Source organism: Gadus macrocephalus, chromosome 3 (genome assembly GCF_031168955.1).
Source record: "Gadus macrocephalus chromosome 3, ASM3116895v1".
Taxonomy (NCBI): Eukaryota; Metazoa; Chordata; class Actinopteri; order Gadiformes; family Gadidae; genus Gadus; species Gadus macrocephalus.
Genome location: NC_082384.1, coordinates 6575533 through 6596101, shown reverse-complemented (window position 1 = coordinate 6596101; position 20569 = coordinate 6575533). Strand labels below are relative to the sequence as shown.

At 43.4% G+C, this 20569-nt stretch overlaps 2 protein-coding genes across 3 annotated transcripts; both read right to left on the bottom strand.

Moving 5' to 3' along the window:
- Positions 1-12652: 12652 nt before the first annotated feature.
- Positions 12653-16177, bottom strand: LOC132453844 (permeability factor 2-like). Its single transcript, XM_060046858.1, has 4 exons — positions 15919-16177; positions 14579-14711; positions 14339-14425; positions 12653-14175 (listed from the first exon to the last, which is right to left on the bottom strand). Exons 1-4 carry the CDS (start codon positions 15989-15991, stop codon positions 14163-14165), a joined length of 306 nt encoding a protein of 101 aa, XP_059902841.1. The 5' UTR covers positions 15992-16177; the 3' UTR covers positions 12653-14162.
- Positions 16178-18535: 2358 nt separating this feature from the next.
- LOC132453843 (interleukin-8-like) lies at positions 18536-19850 on the bottom strand. Of its 2 annotated transcripts, none has more exons than XM_060046857.1 (4): positions 19652-19850; positions 19410-19542; positions 19170-19256; positions 18536-18967 (listed from the first exon to the last, which is right to left on the bottom strand). In XM_060046857.1, exons 1-4 carry the CDS (start codon positions 19722-19724, stop codon positions 18958-18960), a joined length of 303 nt encoding a protein of 100 aa, XP_059902840.1. In that variant the 5' UTR covers positions 19725-19850; the 3' UTR covers positions 18536-18957. The 2 variants fall into 2 exon arrangements, with proteins under 2 accessions (XP_059902840.1, XP_059902839.1); XM_060046856.1 differs by having other exon boundaries at positions 18536-18970; positions 19652-19848.
- Positions 19851-20569: the final 719 nt, after the last annotated feature.

Here is a 20569-nt window from a genome sequence, read left to right as displayed (position 1 = left end):
ATTTAGTGTAACACAACACAAGAATACAGTACTTCAATATCAAAGACATTGTCTACTCTTCATGAATAGATAGAATACACACGTACCTCAGACATCCTTCAGACGCTTTGCCGGCTCCTTTGAAAACAAGCGCACACGGTAGAAGTGGGTGGGGGCGGTGCGTTGTCAATGAGTTTTTACGACAGTGTTGTATTCCGAAGCTGCAGGGGGAGCTGTGTACTGAATAATGCGCGCACAAATACGGCGAAAACCCAGAAACAGCAAAGAAAAAACCAAAGTTGCATAGTGGGCCTTTAACATTGTATTATTCTTTTAACGGGTTTCTGATAGTGACATAAACGAGGAAAAACCTATTTATTAATAGCAAAAACACAATATGGCTATGCGAAAGACAGTGCAAACGCGTTTTTTATGTTCACTTTTTTATTATTATTATTTTTATTAACAATTGTAATCAATCAAATATATAAATACAAGTAAAAAATACAATTACAAATAGCAATCTTCAATCAAATAGTCATATAGTAGACAATATGTTACATTGTTGTTAAAGTGGAATAATGTGTCCTCACATCAATAATCATTTCAAGTAATTCAATATTTCCATTTATCTTGAAACGTTCGTTTAGTAAACGTTTATGTAGTAGGGGAGAGCCGGGTCGATTGAAACACGGGACGATTGAAACACAGCGATTTCCTCGAAAACCACGCAAGGCTTTCACGTCAAATTTCGTCCCTACGTTCAGCACGCAAGACTGACCAACCCCACGAAATTTCGTGCAATGACGTCCCACCGTTCAAATGTTATCCCCCAAACCTGTTTTCGAGAGCGCAAACTAAAATCCTTCCTGCGGTATTTTTTTTGTGATAAATAGTTGTGTTTTTTGTTTCATGCCGTAATAATATGACTATACAACAGATGAATTAGTACTTAAACCTGTGTTAAAGTGTGCAATGTCAAGAGTTTTGAAGTTTAGAGGTAAATTGTCAGTAGTCGCTGTAGGGACGATTGAAACACTTGTTTCAAACGCAACAGGAGTCATGTTATCCGGTTGACGTGGTAGTTTTTGTTTAAAATAAATAAAAGGATGTTCAACTGTGTATCCCTAAACATGACTTAGGACAGGGAAATAAGTAAATTTAATGAAAATGTAGTCGTCCAAAAGAAGAAAGGTGAGTTTTAATCGAAATGTGCATCTTGACAATTACGCACAATTACGCACGGGCCAAAAATATATTTTAACCTATTTATGCGGAATTATGTGAAATTTTAGCAATGACGAGTACACTACTATGTTGTCCGGGATATTGCAAAAAAACAAGAGTAAGTTCAATAGTTTATTTTTATAATATGCTGTTTCATTCGTCCCGCATGTGTGTTTCAAACGTCCCGACTAGGCGGGGCGTTTGAAACAGATGTCAACTTACTTTCAAAGTTAAAAAACAGCTCGATCATCCAACATATGTATTAAATTACACTTGTAACTAAGATAACATACATGTGAGTTGTTGATCACATGTTGAAATTATTTGTATACGTAACGTCATCTTTGAAAAAGACGTTTAACTGAAGTGTTTCAATCGACCCGGCTCTCCCCTAGCTACTAGCAGTGTTCATTTTGTCAGCTATTTTAGATTTAGTCTTACGCCCCGTGCCCACTACCTCCGTCAGTTGACCGTTGCCCATTGACTTTGAATGGGGACGGACGCGCAATGCATTGTGGATCCGTCCGTTCAGTTGGAGCGTTCGCCACCGTCAGAAAGTTGAAAAATGTTCAACTTTTTCGTCAGCGACGGTTCCGTCATCCAATCAGATCGCGTATGCAAATTTAAGCACTGTGACGCGACTCGGGCTCTGACGATACTGGAAAGCGGGAAAGCGGGTCATCTTGCCTCGCAACAAGCAGGAAGAAGCGGGAAGAACCCGGCGAAGCGATTTGATTGGCTGACGGATGCCTCTGCAAAGACTACTCCCCCATCCGTCAGCCACGCCTTCCCACGTCCGTTGACTGACGGTGCAGTGGGCACGAGGCGTTAGTCATTAGACGAAAATGCTTATCAGTTTTAGACACATTTTAGTCATTGCTTTCCTTCGTAGTTTTATTCTAGTTTTAGTCCCTAAACCCTGACCCCTGATATATGGACACCTGCTAATTCATTCCAGTCAAATAGAGTACTAAAGTGAAAACGTCACGTTGCCCTGGCAACCGGATTTTCAGTTCTTTACCGAATGAGAGATGGCGTTTTCCATTGCTTCCATTTGTTGTTTCTTTCAAAATGAAAATAAATCAATTTCAGGAGGTGAAAATCTCAACCAATCGAAACATGTCGAGGCGATCAGGTATTCCCCTAGGGCAGCGGTCCCCAACCACGGGACATTCCTAACCGGGCCGTAGGTTCGTAGGCTACGACATAAGTAAAAAAAAATATATAATAAAAATAAAAAAAGATTCATGCAAAATGCATGCATACTTAATAAGGTCAATTTACTTTGCAATACTGTCACTCTTTTACATGCCATAAGTCTATATGCAGTTGTTGCATATAACATGTTTGCATTTTTGGCAAGGTCTTAACTTCTTTTCTTAGGCATAACTGTGTCTATCCCGCCCTCAACATTGGCTTCAGCGGCTGCGCGCGCAGCCAAAGCTCACTTCACTTGTTCAGTTCAACAGTAGTGTCACACTAAGTTAGCTCAACCACGAAAATGAGCCACTCAAAACAGACGTGTTTAGAAAGTTTTGGAAGGGGTAGCTGGGGGAAAAGACTCACTGACGATAATGAGCAAGAAACCGTCTTTCAATCGAAAGTATGACGAGTCATACCTAAAATATGGGTTTATAGAGGCCGGTGAGTCACATGCACCAAGTCCGTTATGTGTGGTATGTGGCGATACGTTGTCGAATGAAGCTATGAAACCGTCAAAGCTTATTCGACATTGAGAAGCCAAGCATCCTACACTTAAAGACAAACCCCTTGACTTCTTCGAGAGTAAAATACGTGAGCAAGAATCGTGAAAAAATATAGTGCTTAAAACATTCACATCTGTGAACGTGGCTGTGCTAAAAGCCTCATACTTAGTGGCTAGTCGCATAGCTAAGTGTAAGAAGTCCTTTACTATTTGGGAAGAGCTAATTCTGCCTGCTGCAAAAGACATGTGCAATGAACACCTTGGGGAGGCTGCAGCAAAAAAGATAGGCTCGGTACCTCTTTCAGCCAGCACCATCCATAGGCGAATTGATGATATAGCGGAGGATATTGAAGCACAGTTGTTGGAGAGGGTGAATGGTTCACCGTGGTATGCGATCCAGGTCGATGAGTCCACTGATGTGGAAAACAGGGCAATTCTGCTTGTTATTGTAAGGTACAGTTTTGAGGACGATGTGCAGGAGGATTTGTTGTGTGTGCTGTCACTTCCAATGAACACCACAGCTGCAGAATTTTTCCGGGCTTTGGATGGTTATGTGTCAGGAAAATTTGTCTGGTCTTTCTGTATTGTCGTTTGCACTGATGGGGCTGCAGCCATGACTGGACGGTTGTCCGGTTTCACTGCAAGGGTTAGAGAGGTTGCACCTGACTGCGAGCCCACAAACTGTGTCATTCACAGGGAAATGCTGGCTAGCCGAAAAATGTCGCCCGAGTTAAATGGGGTATTAAATGATGTAGTTAAAATAATCAACCACATAAAAGCAGTTTGAGTTGCGAAAGCCGCTGCAGAGGTTTCTTACAGAAAAAAAGTCACCATTGGCAGCACATTTTAGTGATGAGCACTGGGTGTCCAAACTGGCTTACCTTTGTGACATATTCGGATTGCTTAATGAGCTCAACCTGACACTCCAGGGGAGAACGTCTTTAAACTGGCAGATAAAGTTGCTGCATTTAAAGCCAAGCTTGATTTGTGGGGAAGACGAGTGGACAGGGGAGTATTCGACATGTTCCAAACATTAGTGGGGATTTTGGGAGAGACTGAGGCAGGGCCCATTCTCTCGCAGCTGGTGCGCGATCACCTTGTTGCGCTTTCAAATTAATTTGAACGTTACATCCCATTCTCCAAAGATCCACGGCGAATGAATGAGTGGATCCGCAACCCATTTGTCAATGTCCCGAATCACTTGTCAGTGCAGGAGGAAGATCAATTGATCGAAATAGCTAATGATGGTGGTCTTAAAAGTGTGTTTGAACAAACCTCTCTGGCGGGTTTTTGGATCAAAACCAAAGCGGAGTATCCCGAGATATCCGTAAAAGCGCTGAAAACGTTGCTTCCATTTCCCACCACGTACCTCTGCGAGGCCGGGTTTTCGGCAATGACTGCCACTAAAACAAAATTGCGCAATCGATTGGACATTTCAAACACGCTAAGGGTGTCACTGTCTTCCATCACCCCCAGATGGAACCTTCTTGTTGCAGAGAAACAAGCACAGGGCTCCCACTGATTAAAATTAATTGTAGCCTATTCTGTGGCCTCACAAACGCGCGTTAAGTTCCCTTACTGACATTTTGTGCTGTGCATGTTTACACTTGATAGATGTTACTTCAAGTTTAGTTCAATATATTTATGTTCATAGTTGTTCATTTTTCACTTGTTCAAGTTCACGTTCTTTTTTAAGAGTTTGTTACCTCCACTGTTCATAAATAACTGGAACTAGTTATTTTAAATGAATGCATGCACAACACTATATGAAAATATCAACAAATTGGCAACCCCTGGGCAACACACTACAACTGTAATCAGACAACGCGGTTATATGCTATAGACCGTAGAGTATCTGTGGTATAATGGCTGGGACGAATTTCAAATAATAATAAATTCAATTCATATAGTGCCTTTCAAGGTACCCAAGGTCGCTTTACAAGAGGTGTACACAGGGGGGGGGGGGGGCAGGTTAAAGGCCATAGGCCTCTAAGAAGAGGTGTGCCTTCAGGAGCTTTTTGAAGGACTCCACTGAAGTGGCACAGCGGATATGGAGGGGGAGCAGATTCCACAGAGTGGGGGCAGAGGCGCAGAAGGCCCTGTCCCCAAATGTCTTGAGTCTGGTGCGGGGGGTTTCCAGCTGGTCCTTAGCAGAGGACCTGAGGGACCGCAGGGGGGTGTAGGGATGGAGGAGGTCAGAGAGGTAACGGGGGGCCAGAGCATGCAGGGACTTGTAGGTGAGTAGGAGGATTTTAAACTTGATCCAGGACTTAACAGGTAACCAGTGGAGTTGTATCAGGATGGGGGTGATGTGCTGCCAGGGCTTAGTGCCAGTTAAAACCCTGGCAGCTGAGTTCTGAACATATTGCAGTCGGTCCAAGGTTTTGGAGGGGAGACCTGTGAGGATGGAATTACAATAGTCCAGACGGGTGGAGATGAAGCAGTGGATGAGTGTTTCAGTGACTGAGTCTGAGAGTGAGGGTCGGAGTCTTGCAATGTTTCTCAGATGGAAGAATGCAGATTTTGTGGTGTTGTTGATATGAGGCTGAAATGACAGAGTGGGGTCAAGGATGACACCCAGGTTGCGGACTACGGGGGATGGGGTGATAGGGCAGCCATCCACTTCCAGCAGAAGATCCCCAACCTTCCTGAGCAGTGACTTGGGGGCCACGACCATGAGCTCTGTTTTATTGCTGTTCAATTTGAGTAGATTAGAGGTCATCCAGATTTTTAGGTCTTGCAGACAGTTGATGAGTGGGGCCGGTGGAAACTGAGTTGAAGGTTTGGTGCTGATGTCTAGTTGGGTATCATCAGCGTAGCAGTGGAAACTGAGACCATGATGACGGATGATTTGACCAAGGGGGAGCATGTAAATGGTGAATAGTAAAGGGCCGAGCACGGATCCCTGGGGAACACCATGGTTGACTGGTGCCGTGATGGAGGTGGCATCGTCCAAGGTGACGTATTGTTGGCGGTTGGCGAGGTAGGACTGAACCAGGAAAGGGCTGAGCCACTGAGACCAATGAGCTCAGCAAGACGGGTGAGGAGGATGGAATGGGATACTGTGTCAAAGGCTGCTGAGAGATCGAGGAGGATAAGAATGGAGATGAGGCCATTGTCGGCGGCAGTGAGGAGGTCGTTAGTGATTTTAATGAGGGCAGTTTCGGTGCAATGGTGAATTCTGAAGCCAGACTGAAGGGGTTCAAAGAGCTCATGGTGGGCCATGTGGTGTTGGAGCTGGGAAGCCACTGCTCTTTCCAGGATTTTACTTAGGAAAGGAAGGTTGGAGATCGGGCGGTAGTTGTTTTTCAGGGTGGGAATGACTGCTGCAGTTTTGAAGCCTGCGGGCACCACACCAGAACCAAGCGAGCAGTTGATGATGTCAGTTATGAAAGGGCAGATAACAGGTAGGCAGGTTTTTACCAGGAAGGTGGGCATGGGGTCCAGCTTGCAGGAGGAGGACTTAGCTCGGGACACTAAGTCGTGCACCTGGTTAGCGTCCAGTGTTGCAAAGGCGGAGAGACCGCACTGCAGGGTGTCGGCACCAAGATGAAGGTCAGTGTGAGACAGTGACGGAGAGTGTTGGAGGAGGTGGTTGTGAATGGTCTCCACTTTGTTGTGGAAGAACTCCAGGAACCGGGAGCACAGGTCCAGTGCGTCAGAGGGTTGGGGAGCGTCAGGGGGGCGCAGGAGACGGTTGATGGTTGAGAAACGTTTTTTGGGGTGGTTTTGTTGGTTATTGATAAGCTTGGAGTAGTAGAGTATCCTTGCCTTAGAGAGGGCCTCCTTGTATTCCCTGACATGGTCTTTGTAAGCCTCCTGGTGTACAGTGAGGCCAGATGTTCTATAACGCCTCTCAAGCTGGCGGCCAGCTGCCTTCATGAGGCGAAGCTCAGGAGTAAACCAGGGGGCGGGGCGAGAGAGGGAGACCTGCCGGGTTATGGGAGGGGCAACAGAGTCCAGGCTGAGGGAGAGAGCTGTGTTGTAGAGTTCCACCAGCCTGTCCACAGAGGTGTTAGGAGGGGGTGTGGCCAGGTGGGTCGCTAGGGCGGTAGACAGCACAGAAGTGTGCACCTGTTTCGTTTTCCGAAATGTGATGGTACGTTTGCTGGGGAGACGGGGTGTGGGCACAGAGACAGAGAAAGAGATGGCAAGATGGTCTGATATTGCCAGGTCTTCACACTGGAGGTGGCCAGGGGTGGTTCCAGTGGAGCACACTAGGTCCAGGGTGTGCCCTTTGGTATGGGTTGGACCAATCACATGCTGTGTAATACTGAAACAGTCCAGAAGTGTCATGAAATCAGAGGCAAATGAGCAGCTGGCTGAATCCACGTGGATGTTAAAGTCACCTAGTAGAATGGTGGATGGGGCAGATGGTGGCAAGCAGCCCAGAAAGCTCAGACAGGAAGTGGGTGGCGGCTTTAGGGGGCCGGTAAATGAGGAGAACCTGGAGCTGTGCAGTGCCTGCCAGTGCAAAATGGAGACACTCAAAGGAAGTGGAGCTAACTGGAAATTCCTTGACCTGAATATTGGATCTATGAATAACAGCTAGTCCACCACCACGGCCTAGGCTACGGGGTTTTTGAATGTACGTATAGTCAGGGGGAGTAGCTTGGTTGAGGGTTAGAAAGTCCTGCTGGCTCTGCCATGTCTCTGTCAGACATAGGAAATCAATCTTTTTATCCTGAATAATGTCATACATGAGAAGGGCTTTGTTATTGAGTGAGCGAGTGTTCAGTAGCATGAATGTGGCATCCCTGTTAGTGGAAGCTGCAACAGGGGTTACGCTACAATTGATACTGAGTAGGGAACCCAGGTTGACGGTCCGTGGGCGTGGTTTGTTTTGACAGCGTTGCCGCCGTAGGGCATAGCAAACTGCGGGAACAGCTGGAGTAGTGTCCATGTAAACAAACTTGTGTCGGACAGCCCTATGGACGTAACGAGGGCGACGGAGAGGGCAGAAAGATCTGATGACCTTAAGGCAGTTCGGAAGCGAAAGAGTATTGAGTTGTACGAGTTCAGCAGCAGAGTATTTGTAGACAGACATCGCTCACCCGTAGCAGCAGGCTAACGCGGCTGCAATCTACCTAGCGGGAGACCACAGCGAGACTACTATGGATGATGCAATCCAGGGAAATCCAGGGAAACCAGGTAAATTCCAGCACTGTAGATCAACGTGCGGACCCGCGATGTAGAAGGGCAGATCAAGGCTAGGAATTATGGCGAGTTTGGAGGGTTTAGAAGGCTAAGGAGGCTAAGGAGGCTAACGCCTCGTGCCCACTGCACCGTCAGTCAACGGACGTGGGAAGGCGTGGCTGACGGATGGGGGAGTAGTCTTTGCAGAGGCATCCGTCAGCCAATCAAATCGCTTCGCCGGGTTCTTCCCGCTTCTTCCTGCTTGTTGCGAGGCAAGATGACCCGCTTTCCCGCTTTCCAGTATCGTCAGAGCTCGAGTCGCGTCACAGTGCTTAAATTTGCATACGCGATCTGATTGGATGACGGAACCGTCGCTGCCGAAAAAGTTGAACATTTTTCAACTTTCTGACGGCGAACGCTCCAACTGAACGGACGGATCCACAATGCATTGCGCGTCCGTCCCCATTCAAAGTCAATGGGCAACGGTCAACTGACGGAGGTAGTGGGCACGGGCGTAAGAAGCGGCAACATTCACGCCAGTGTCCTCTCAGCCGAAAGTACACCTTATTTTTCAAAGTACAGACAGTCGCGATTCCCATTCACGATTCCCATTCCCATTCCCCATTGAAACGAATGGCGCGTTGATTCGTCTTCAAAACGAGAGCTGGTAAATTGGGAAAAATCAATTAAACTGTAAACAGACAACGCGGTTATATGCTAGGCTCTAGAGCAGCGGTCTCCAACCTTTTTTCAACTGAGAGCTACTTAGAAAAAATGAAGTGGCCAAGAGCTACTAGCATCACATAGCTTGTATTTATTTACATCAACTGACTTAAGTTTCTGTTTGTACACGTGTGAAATTGCAATACCCAATGCTTATCAAAAATAATTCCACATCAAAGGTCCAAGAAAACATTTAACTTTTCATATACATCACTGAAAATTCAAATCAAGGTCCAAGGAAGCATTACACTTTTTCATATACATCACTGAAAGTTCACATCGATGTCAAAGGAAACATTACCTTTTTACACCTTATTATAGGCCACAAAGTTCAAGGTCCATTATCACCACCTTACAAGCATCTTATTGTACACATGGGACATAAGTAAACTCACTCTTTTTAAAAGTTATTGAGATAACTGGCACTGCATGGAGTCCACCATAGAGGTGTATTCTGGAGTGTATGCACTCAGGTTCACTCTAATACAGTCATTTAAATGTTCATCCGTCAGTCTTGTTCTGAATTTAGATTTAATGACATTCATGTCAGAAAAAGCAGCTTCACAAAGGTGAAAGCAGAAATTGTAAGTGCTGCTTGGTGAATATTCTTAATATTCTTCTAGTTTGCTGGGTCTACAAGGCTCCAGAAATGTTGTGAGTGTTGCTGAGACTTAAGCTGAACATGATTCTGGAGATTTATAACCTCCATCACCATCTCCACAGGATTGACAGTGAACAGTTATTTTCTGAAATCTCTGTGATGTCTACCTCCATGAATGGGTTGGCAATGAATGCCACACATGGCTCCAGCTTATCAAAATCCTTGAACCTATCCTCAAACTCCTGGCCTTGCTCTGACATGAGGTCACAATATTTATTGACATCCAAAACAAAGTCAGCCCCTGCATGGCTATCTAACATCTTAATTACTGTTGGGAAGTGTTGCAGTCTTTTGTTTTTCAGTTGCTGGAGGTAGAATGACAGTTTTGCTTTAAAAGCCTTAACAGCACTGATCATGCCAGAAATTGTTTGGTCTTTACCTTGTAACTGGGTGTTGAGCTGATTGAGTTTCTCTGTCATGTCTGTCAGGAACGCAAGATCAAGCAGCCACTCAGCATCAGACAAAAGTGTAGTGTCCTCCTCTCTTGACTCCATGAAAGCCTTGATTTCGTTCAGCAATGAGCAGAAGCGATGCAGTATTTTTTCTCGGCTCAGCCACCTCACCTCAGTGTGGAGGAGGAGATCACCGTATTCAGCAGACAGTTCCTGGAGGAGCAGTTTGAAGCTTCTGTGCTGCTTGGCCTTTGCGCAAATGGAGTTGATGATCTTAATGACAGGTGTTATGACATGATCAAATCTCATGACTGGCGCATATAGCCTGCTGGTGGTTGATGCAGTGATTAGGAAAGTCTGGGTCGGCCTTGCACAGTGCAATAAATCCTGAGTGGCGTCCTGTCATAGCTGGCGCGGCGTCTGTTGTAATAGACACCAGCTTTTCAATAGGCACGTTATGTGTCAAAATGTGCGCCACTTTGAATGATGCCTCGGTGCCTGCGTTGGCTTTCATCGTCGGTCCGATGAATAAACATTGCTGTTTTTTAAGGGTTGCTTTAAGCTGGTTCACTTTCTCATTCCGTTGAGTGCTGCCTGCTGGAAAATCCCGTGCAAAGTTACCGTGGAATTGAGTGTGGTGGCGCTCCACGTTACCTCTTTTGCCGACCGAAACACTGCTCCTGCATATGAGACACACACACATGTCCTTCACGCTAGTAAAGAAGAACTCACATTCCCACTCCACATGGAAATTGTATGTTTTCTGCTTTTTCTTGACTTGGGCACTTTGGTTTTCCATCTTTGTTGTCTGTCTAAAGTTCTAGCTAATACCACCGAACTCCTCACTTTAGCTTAGTGATCATACAACGTCACTCAAACACACTTTGGCTACATTTGCTTTTTATTCGCAGTTGATAGGCCTGTTATTTTTTTAATTGGAGGGGGTGAGACACCAATGTGACATATATGTGAACGTAAGTGAGATGAGGTGCATTTTATATAATAAATAATATAATATTATTTTTTTAATTATTTTTTTAACAACTCAGTCGGTCAACCTATCAGGCGAGCTACTGAAAACCTGCCTGCGAGCTACCGGTAGCTCGCGATCGACGTGTTGGAGACCCCTGCCCTAGAGTATCTGTGGTATAAAGGCTGAAACGAATTTCGAATTATAAATATGTACAATGCATAGCGTTAGCTCATAGCTGAGTGGACTATACCTCCCATTGCCAAGTCATAGCTAGGTCCGTCCTACTTACTGGAGTGAACATTGTTTCCGTTACATAAAGTATGCGGACGACACCACCGTGGTGGGCCGCATCTTGGGGGGAGACGAGACTGCATTCCGGGACGAGGTGGAGCAGCTGAGCAAGCAGTGCAAGGCTAATAACCTGCTGCTGAACCCGCTCAAAACCCGGGAGGTCATCGAATTCAGGAGGAAGAAGACTGCGATCCAGCCCCTGCTCATCGACGGTGGCTGCGTGGAGAGGGTCGCAGTCTTCTTATTCCTGGGGGTGCACATCCAGAAGGACCTGTCCTGGAGGACCAACACCACAGCCATCATTAAGAAGGCACAACAGCGACTCTATTTCCTGAGAGTCCTCAGGAACTAGCACCTTAGGGAGGAGATGATTGTGACCTTCTACCGCTGTTCAGTGGAGAGCATCATAACCTACTGTATCTGCGTGTGGTTCTCCAGTTGCAAAGCTGCAGAGAGGAAGGCACTACAGCGGGTCTTTAACTCGGCCCAGAAGATCATCGGCTGCCCTCTCCCCTCTCTGGAGGAACTGTACAACACCCGCTGCCTCAATAAGGCTACCAAGATCTTCAGGGATCCAACCCACCCGGGTAACGAACACTTTGGGAATAGCACCAACAGGGGGCGATACGTTCTCCTAGCATTTGGTGAAATTGTTACGTAGCCATATTAATCGTTATTATCTGAATGGGAAATGCAATATTTTAGGACAGATACACCATTAAACGTGTTTCTAATGACATTTCTAGCGAGAAAGATATAATGCTCGTGTCAACACTTGCTATATATTATTTATAAATATAAATTATATAAATTATAAATTCCAAAACTTTCCTCCTTGAACTGAACTCCGGCGCATTCGGCAATCGACTTGTGTGGACTTCCTGGAAACACGGACCTACCGGTAATGCTTGTTAAACTGTCTTTTTAAATAAACTCCGGATTTGCAAACTAAGTTGTTTGTGCTTCGTTTTATGTGTAGGGACCCTGGTCATGCTACTGCAGAGGTTTGGTGCTATTTTTAACAATATTAGTGGTTCAAAAATGCAGATTTAGAAGCGAAACTCAATGGCCCAAGCCAACAACATGGACGCCAAACATTGCGCCCGGCAAACTATAATACTCGATTTTCAATTCAAAAGGTATCTGGAGGGCTTATTTGATGGGTATTCATGCCAAAAAAAAGATCCTGTGTTCAATTTGCGCCGGAATTACACTTTAAGTGCAATGTAAAGCTCACAAAACATGAATGTTCTCGACAAAACATGACTAAATGCACTCATCCTGAAATACATACACAAGTTACCATATGCACTAAAACTAAAGTTAGAACAGGTATATAAAGTTAGCATTGCACTGCTGTGGAAACGTACCTCTCTCAATCCAGTGGAACGCGAACTGAGAAAGGAACGCAAAAATCCAGCATATAGCCACCACTAACCAATAGAGGGTGCAGTTACACAACAAATAAATCTCCCAATACCTAAAAACTACTACATGAACAAAACAAGATTTTGGTGAAATAAAACTCCCATAACCACAAAATATAAAATGAAAGGATACAAAAATATTTTTTCATTCTTTAATCTGTTACACTGGGCTTACACCAAAAGATTTTCACAGTCACAGACTAAAAACTGAATGGGTACCATGAGGGTTCTTCCCACCCCTAGTCATGACATAACTTCTGTTGTGATTTGACACTATAATGAATAAAGACTGATCGATTGCTATAGCTCTCAATTTCTTTCCTTGAGTTCATAGTTACGTGCTTTATTTGATAACTGCTATCAAGGAATATGACTCCCCTTTGTACTATGCATTAGAGGAGATGCTGTGAGATTTGTGGGCTTCTATGTAATGTCTGCTGATAATGCAGTGGGCTGGTCTGGACAGAAAATGCAAGGGCTGAATTTTTGTCCAAGTCCACCCCTGCACTCACCTAATTACAATAGAAGCACTTTAAAAGCACTGTGTTATATATGGTAGACATGAGTCAGAGGAAAGGTATCTGATGCAGAAAGCCGAGCTTTGATGTAAAGAATCATGATTTATTTAAAATAGACTTCAAAAGCCTAGTAATTAATTATAATTTATTATTTAATCTTGCTTATCTGTTAACATCTCTTTACTGTTACCATTATAGAAAAAAAATGAAAAAGAGCCAACTCCTGCAGAAAAGAAATGATTCAATATTTTTGACACAAATAATCTGTTGTTAAAGGTATAGCTTACTTCTCGGTAATATTTTATCTCCAACTTGACATTAAATCAAGTCTGACAACAACACCAGCAACTCTGTGACCTTTTCTCCTCATGGTAATACTATTTATAATGGTGCTCGTCCACAAACTGACGAATAATTTGGTTTGGAGATTTTCCTTCAAAGCCTTCTGCTATGGAGAGGCGCTGATATTAACCAGCAGGTGGCGGTCTTTCATTTAGATAGAAGTGTGTTTGCACCTGTGTTAGTGAGTGGATCAACATAGGCCTATTATTTCTCTAATTTCACTCACCATTTCTGTATTGTCGTTTTTATTCTTCATAATTATTTGCTCATTAAAAATGTGCTGCATAATGGAATACATAAATAACGAAGCACCGTTGACAGGCGACATAGTATCGATGCAAAAAGAATAACTATATGGATAAAAAAAAAAAATCCATTTGTTTTAACTTCAAAAGCCTAGTAATTCATTATATACGATTATATTTAGCTTTAATAACATATGATCAATTAAAAAATTAATCTTCAAAAAGAAATAATAGGATTCTTCTTATCAATTAACCTCCCGCTAGTAAACCATTAAAAAATCAACTGACAAGAGTAAAACGCTGGTTGAGAAAGGAATTGCAAAAAATAAAATATGCTAATAATAAAATATATATTTTTATACTTAGAATCTTTTATAAAAGGTTTAGCTTTGTGCACGGTACCATTTTATCTAAAAAATAACATTAAATAGAGTCTTAAAACGACACAAGTAACTTGGTGACCTTGTCTCCTCATGGTAATGGCTTCTGATGGTGCTCGTCCAGCAGCCGACAGCCCAGTATTGAACAATTCTGTCTTTCTTTTCAAAGCCTTTTGCTGTGGAGAGAGGTGAAACATAAATAATTTGATGTTCAAAGGGCCAAGTGAGACGATCCAGGATCTACAAGCAAAGCTAGACTCTGCTGATCATTCAAGCGTGGGTCTGGATCTATGAATCAGAGTGTCTGGTTGCCTTTAGGATAGAGGGATCTGGGCTTACCTTGACATCATCCTCTTAATAACTTTCTTGACCCATGGAGCTTCATTATCCAGACAGACCTCTTGGCCCGTCTTTTTCAGAGTGGCACTGAAACACCAATTAAAAAAATAAATAAATACACTTATATCATATTCTCATAAATACACTTCTCATATTCCAACAAGGTCCAAGGAAAGATCTCCATAAAATGTAAGAGATTAACAAAAAAGTGTGAACCGATTATTTCTGAGGAGGACTCACATGATCTCAGATTTTTCACAGTGAGAATTGGCCGGAATGATCTCAACTTTCTCGATGTAATGACGAATCAAACGTCTCTCTGTCTGGATGCAGCGGCAACGCAGTTCCATCCCCAACCCCCTCAGACTTATTCCTGTTCGGAGACAAAAGTTTGAGTAGACTTATATCACCTCAACACATATGTCTATGGCCAGTGGTGTAGTCTATTTTATTGCAGTGGGTGTACTGTGATGATTCCCTCCCAGCCTCGTACAAACCCGTCCCACCGGTACGTGTACGTGTGTGGCACTTATGGGATGTCGCACCACACTCACCAACGCAGGGGTCTACAACCCGCTGACCTATAACGATTATCAACAATCATGGAAAGCTGAGTAGGTTTATCAGTTTTAATAACAGTATGAACAAATAGAAGGCAAAAATGACAAGTTGTCCTTTGTATATCTATAGTAGCAATAGCACATGCTAAACAAGGACAAAATCTACGCAAAATAATTTAATGAACTGTTTACAACCATGGCTATGAGAAGGAGATGACAGGAGACTAATGTTTCACTCTTTCAATTGCTCTAATTTGAGCTCTTACTGTTGTTATCTAACATACCATACAGTAATTGAATTGTGTAAAAGTGTGAAATTACTGCACCTTTAAAATGACCATGAATTAGCTATACTCTCATTTGCATAGTGATTAACATTATGAATTTCAATTGTGTATACCAACTGTATGTTGGCTGACATTTACCTAACTTGTTTTCCCTCCACTCTAACCAAGGATGCCTGTTTTTAAATTCCCTAGCCTGACACCCAGTCCGAAAGGCTGGCCAGGGGTTCTCATCTAAAAGTAACAAGGAGATATAAAGTGGGATTAAAACATTGTCTTCTGTTGACTATTTGTTATGTGGTTTACACATTAATATGGGAGGACTGGATACACACACACACACACGCACACACACGCGAGAAGGAGGGGCTCGGCCCGCCAACTAACGTGCAGAGATGCAGGGGCAGCTTCGCGCTTCGTAACAGAGACAGGGCAGAGCGCGAGCGCGCAGGGGGAATCTTATGAATGTGTGAATGTAGGAGATAACTTCCCCTGCTTAAAGTATTTTATTGCAGTTATACCCAACCGATATTTGCGAAAAATAAACACAGAAGTGAAAGATCTGTCACAAGACGATTGATACGTATCCGTGCATATTTTTAAGTGGGTACACGCAAATCCTGGTGCGTTCCTAGTGGGTATACGGCGTAGGCCTATACCTGCGTATCACGTAGACTACACCACTGCCTATGGCACACCTTATCAATCACATGAATTTAAAATAATTTGGACGTACCTTCAGTAATGGTCAACAAGGCTAGGAGAACCAGTAGTGAGCTGATGGGGATTTTGCTGCTTGAATTCTTCATATTTAGAATACAATTACAATTCTAATAACTGAGGTTTTCTGATCTGTTAATCGTTATTCTTCTTCACTCTCCCTTAGCTGCTCTTTTCACTCTCACTGCTGATAACTCTGGCTCTGCAAAAGAGAGTCCCGCCTTTAAAGCTGTCCCGTTCCTCGCAGCAAACTCTCAAGGAAGCATGGCGCAATCCGGGAACATTGTCATTGGGAATTGACAGACAGGGTTCATGTGCTGTTAGCCAGACATCTACAGAGCCTCTGTTCAATTCCACACGGGACTGTATTGTGATCAGCACTGGTCACAATACTTATGACCAGTATTGGTCAAAATACAAAGTTAATCTGTTTAGATAATCACTATTTAAAGGTGCCATGACATGCTATTTCATGGATGCTTTAATATAGGTATTAGTGGGCCACCTGCACAGCATTCAAAGACGTTCCCGAAATTCAGCCGTGGTGCAGAGTTACAGCCACTCCGAGCCAGTCGCACATTGAGCTTCCCCTAAATGCGCTGTTTGGTGTCTGTAGCTATAATGCAAATGAGGAGGAGTGAGGCCGTTCAAGGAGGAGGGTGGGGGTGTGGCCCTGAGCAGCTTGCAGCCACGGTACCATGCACTCTGTTTAGAGTGGATGTATGCAATGGCGAGGCGCACACAGCCTTTAGCCGGAACACACGGAAGTCCTGGAGCTCTATATCTAAATAATATCATATAGCCTACATAGATATCTATATCATATAATATATATTATCACGGCCAAAAGCTGTGAGCCGATATTATGAATCTCAAACGACCGCGTTGGGTTCTCCGATGTTCCTGGTCCTTCCACGTCCACGTCAATCTGAAGTAGACGGAACCGCGACATGGAGGAGAAAGGGATTGTTGCCGGGCAGCGCTTAGGCACCTCCGCCTCCTGCAGCGCCGAGGCGGTGGTCCCTCGTCAGCGGGAAGCTCAAGTGGGAGACATTTGCCGCCAACAATCCCTTTCTCCTCCATGTCGTGGTTCATGTTCTTGAGAGAGTCAAAGCCAAAGTTCCATTCCCCCAATTCATTCTCAACCATGGCTGAGATAACCCCCACTATGAGTCACGTTGTAGAAATACCAGAGACGAGAGTCCGACGTGTTATGCGCCATAACACCAAAAGCAGAACGGTTATCCAAATAACAAGGAAGTGTACAACACTTGCGTTACAGTCATGGAGCTCTATATCTAAATAATATCGTATAATACATAGATATCTATATCAAATAATACATATTATCACGGCCAAAAGCTGTGTGCGCCTCCAGACGATTTTATGAATCACAAACGACTTTGTCGGGTTCTGCAACGTCTCTGGTTCTTCCACTTTCACATCAATCTGAAGTAGACTGAACCGCGCGCTGCCTGCTGCCGGCTGCTCGCTGCCGGGCGGTGGTGCTTTGCGGCGGTGGTGCCTCGCGGCAACCGGCGGCATGTACTTGTCGCCGGTTGCGTTCATGTACTTCAGGGAGTCAAAGCCGAAGTTCCTTTCCCCCAATTCCTTCTCAACCATGGCTGTGATAACCCCCACTACAGTCTCGTTGTGGAAATACAAGAGACGGCAAAGAACCGACAAGAAACACTTGTGTTACAGTGTGTGTATTCACACACACACACACACACACACACACACACACACACACACACGTGGTGCTCGCACGGTCGTGTCTCTGGGTGGGCCAGGCAGAGTAAGGGGAGGAGCCTACTGCTATGTGACGACATAAGAAACCATATTCCAAATCAGCGCTCTTGAGCCTCCATTTTTTTCAAAGGCGAGCAGAACACCTAGTGCTCGTTTTACACCGAACGCAAGTTTTAGCCACTGGAGGACCATAGGCAGGCTAGGGGAACTCATATTTATGTTAGAAAACCTCATAAAGTGAGATTTTCATGCCATGGCACCTTTAAACTTAATTTAGTTCAACTGCATCATTAAAGTATTAGTCGATTTCAACAAGGAACATGGCCGAATCTTGACAGGATCATAATTACTACTAATATAAGATAACATCTTGTTGGAGTCTGTGTGGATGATGGCTGGTTTAACCAGCATCAACTGGGCCAAGTCACACTAATTGGACTCTGGAGCTGGGAAAGGATGCACACCTGTTTTGTTTTGCATTGACAACTCAATGTGCACAGGTTAAACCAGCAATCCCCACACTTAGGGAGAGATCTTCTACATGGCAGCATGGAGCACCAGGCCATTTATCATTATCTGCAAACCGGCTTCAACATCTCAACCCTTTGTCATTTGACTGACGGAGAACAATAAAAGTCACTCTCATGGTCTCTTATCCTGTTCACGCCTCTCCTAATTGACCAATATAGCAAGCAGTGTATATTTGCTTTTATTCCGAAAAATATTTACACTGTTTAAAAGGTAATGGTCTGTATAAGACCAGACTGAACATACAGAGAAGGACAATAAAATCACTGTCTTATAAGGATAGAACAGATAAATAAAAACATATGTAAGGCCAACTGCATGACTTTATTCATGAATGAAAAAAAGCATGCAAGGTATTTTCATTGTTATATTTTATTTTAAATAGATACATATTTCTTCAAAAGCATGTACGTTTAATAATAATAAATTGATAAATAAAACAAATAAATAGGTCTTACATACTCAAGAATTTTCAAAACAATTTCCAAGTTGTACAATTGAGAAAAGAAGGGAAAACTCCTTCAGAGGTAGATAAAACAATTATTTTGTAAAGAAATATGCTAATAATGAAACACAAAATCATCATGTATCATGCAACAATTATAAGAGGTATAGCTTAATAGTGCCCGGCACTATTTCACCATGAACATAACATAAATAGTCTGACAACCACACAAGCAACTCAGTGACCTTGCCTCCTCATGGTAATACTACTTCTGATAGTGTTCGCCCACAATCAGCCTAGCATTAAACAAAGCATTGAAATCTGGAGATTTCAATGGCTTCTGCTGTGGAGAGAGGTGGAAAATAAATAATTAGTTTGAGCATTCGAAGAAGCTTTAAACATATCCTCTATGTTAAAAGGGTCAAGTTACACAATCCAGGAACAACAAGCAAAGCGTCACTTGTGCTGATAATTCAAGCGTAGTTCTGGACCTATGAAACAGAGAGTCTGGTTGCCTTTAGGAGAGAGGGATCTGGGCTTACCTTGACATCATCCTCGCAATAACTTTCTTGACCCATGGAGCTTCAGCATCCAGACAGACCTCTTGGCCCGTCCTTTTCAGAGTGGCACTGCAACACCAAACAAGAAGCAGACAATGAGTTAGTTAACAATCACTTCTCATATTCCAACAACGTCCAAGGAAAGATCTCCATACCATTTGAGAGATTAACATCACTGTAGAGAGAGGTATTGTGAGCAAAATATTTCTGAGGAGGACTCACATGATCTCAGTTTCTTCACAGTGTGAATTGGCCGGAATGATCTCCACCTTCTCGATGTGACGACCAATCCGACGGCTCTCTGTCTGGATGCAGCGGCAGCGCAGTTCCATCCCCAACCCCCTCAGACTTATTCCTGTAAGGAGACAAAAGTTAGGGTAGACTTACATCACCTCAAGACACGTGTCTATTGCATACCCTCTTACTCTTAACAATCACATGAACATAGAAGCATAAGGACCTACCTTCAGTAATGGTCAGCAAGACCAGGAGAACCAGTAGGGAGCCGATGGGGATTTTGCCGCTTGTCATCTTCATTTCCAGAAAACAATCAAACTTTAAACAGAGGTTTTCTGATCTTCCAATGTTTGACAGGTTCTTCGCTACTTTTCTTCTCTCTGCTTAGACAGCTCTTGTCACTTTCACTGCTGAATAACTCTGGCACTGAGGAAGAGAGTTCCGCCTTTTAAAGCTGTGAGATGACTCACAGCCAGCTCTAAGGAAGCATGGCGCAATCCAGCAATGTCATGAAAGGGAATTTACAGACATGGCTCATGTGCCGGCTTCTGCATCAAGATCAGCCTCAGGTTTTTTCCACACAGGATGTACAGTTATTGTGACAAGTAATTTTCACCATACTTGTGACCAGTACTTCTACAATATAAACTATTAAGCAGTGAAGAAAATAAATGTTTTTAAACTTGATTTAGTTCAACAGCCTCATTGAAGTCTGTTACCACAAGGGACATGGCAGGATCTTTCCTCTATGAGAGGTTTGAAACCAAAATGAAGACTGATGTCTTTTTCAACTATTTATGATAAGGTAATCTTTTTATTATGAATCAGTATGAGGGGTAGAAGTATATTAATTCACAACTACGATTAATGCTTATATAAGATAAGGTCAAATGTACTTTATCAAACCCAGAATATTTTTTAGGAACTACCACTATTACTACTACCCCTACCAATACTCATAACAATAACATTAATAACAAAAGCTTTATCCTTTTGTTGATGTTGTTTTTAATAATATTAGTGGTTTTAATAAATGAATATAACCGCAAGCAGTGACTAACGGGGTCCGAGCAAAATTAAAACTCAAGAACACACTAATGGAAGATATATAAATATGACATATAATTATGAAGGAAAGATGTTCC

What these genes read in the sequence shown, in the direction of transcription:
- LOC132453843 (XM_060046856.1), bottom strand. Translation starts at nt 19,724, where the DNA reads ATGAAGATGACAAGCGGCAAAATCCCCATCGGCTCCCTACTGGTTCTC. An exon ending in CTTGCTGACCATTACTGAAG is followed by an intron (nt 19,543 to 19,651) that starts GTAGGTCCTTAT and finishes GTCTCCTTACAG; the next exon opens with GAATAAGTCTGAGGGGGTTG. An exon ending in TGTGAAGAAACTGAGATCAT is followed by an intron (nt 19,257 to 19,409) that starts GTGAGTCCTCCT and finishes TTGGTGTTGCAG; the next exon opens with TGCCACTCTGAAAAGGACGG.
- LOC132453844 (XM_060046858.1), bottom strand. Translation starts at nt 15,991, where the DNA reads ATGAAGAATTCAAGCAGCAAAATCCCCATCAGCTCACTACTGGTTCTC. An exon ending in CTTGTTGACCATTACTGAAG is followed by an intron (nt 14,712 to 15,918) that starts GTACGTCCAAAT and finishes GTCTCCGAACAG; the next exon opens with GAATAAGTCTGAGGGGGTTG. An exon ending in TGTGAAAAATCTGAGATCAT is followed by an intron (nt 14,426 to 14,578) that starts GTGAGTCCTCCT and finishes TTGGTGTTTCAG; the next exon opens with TGCCACTCTGAAAAAGACGG.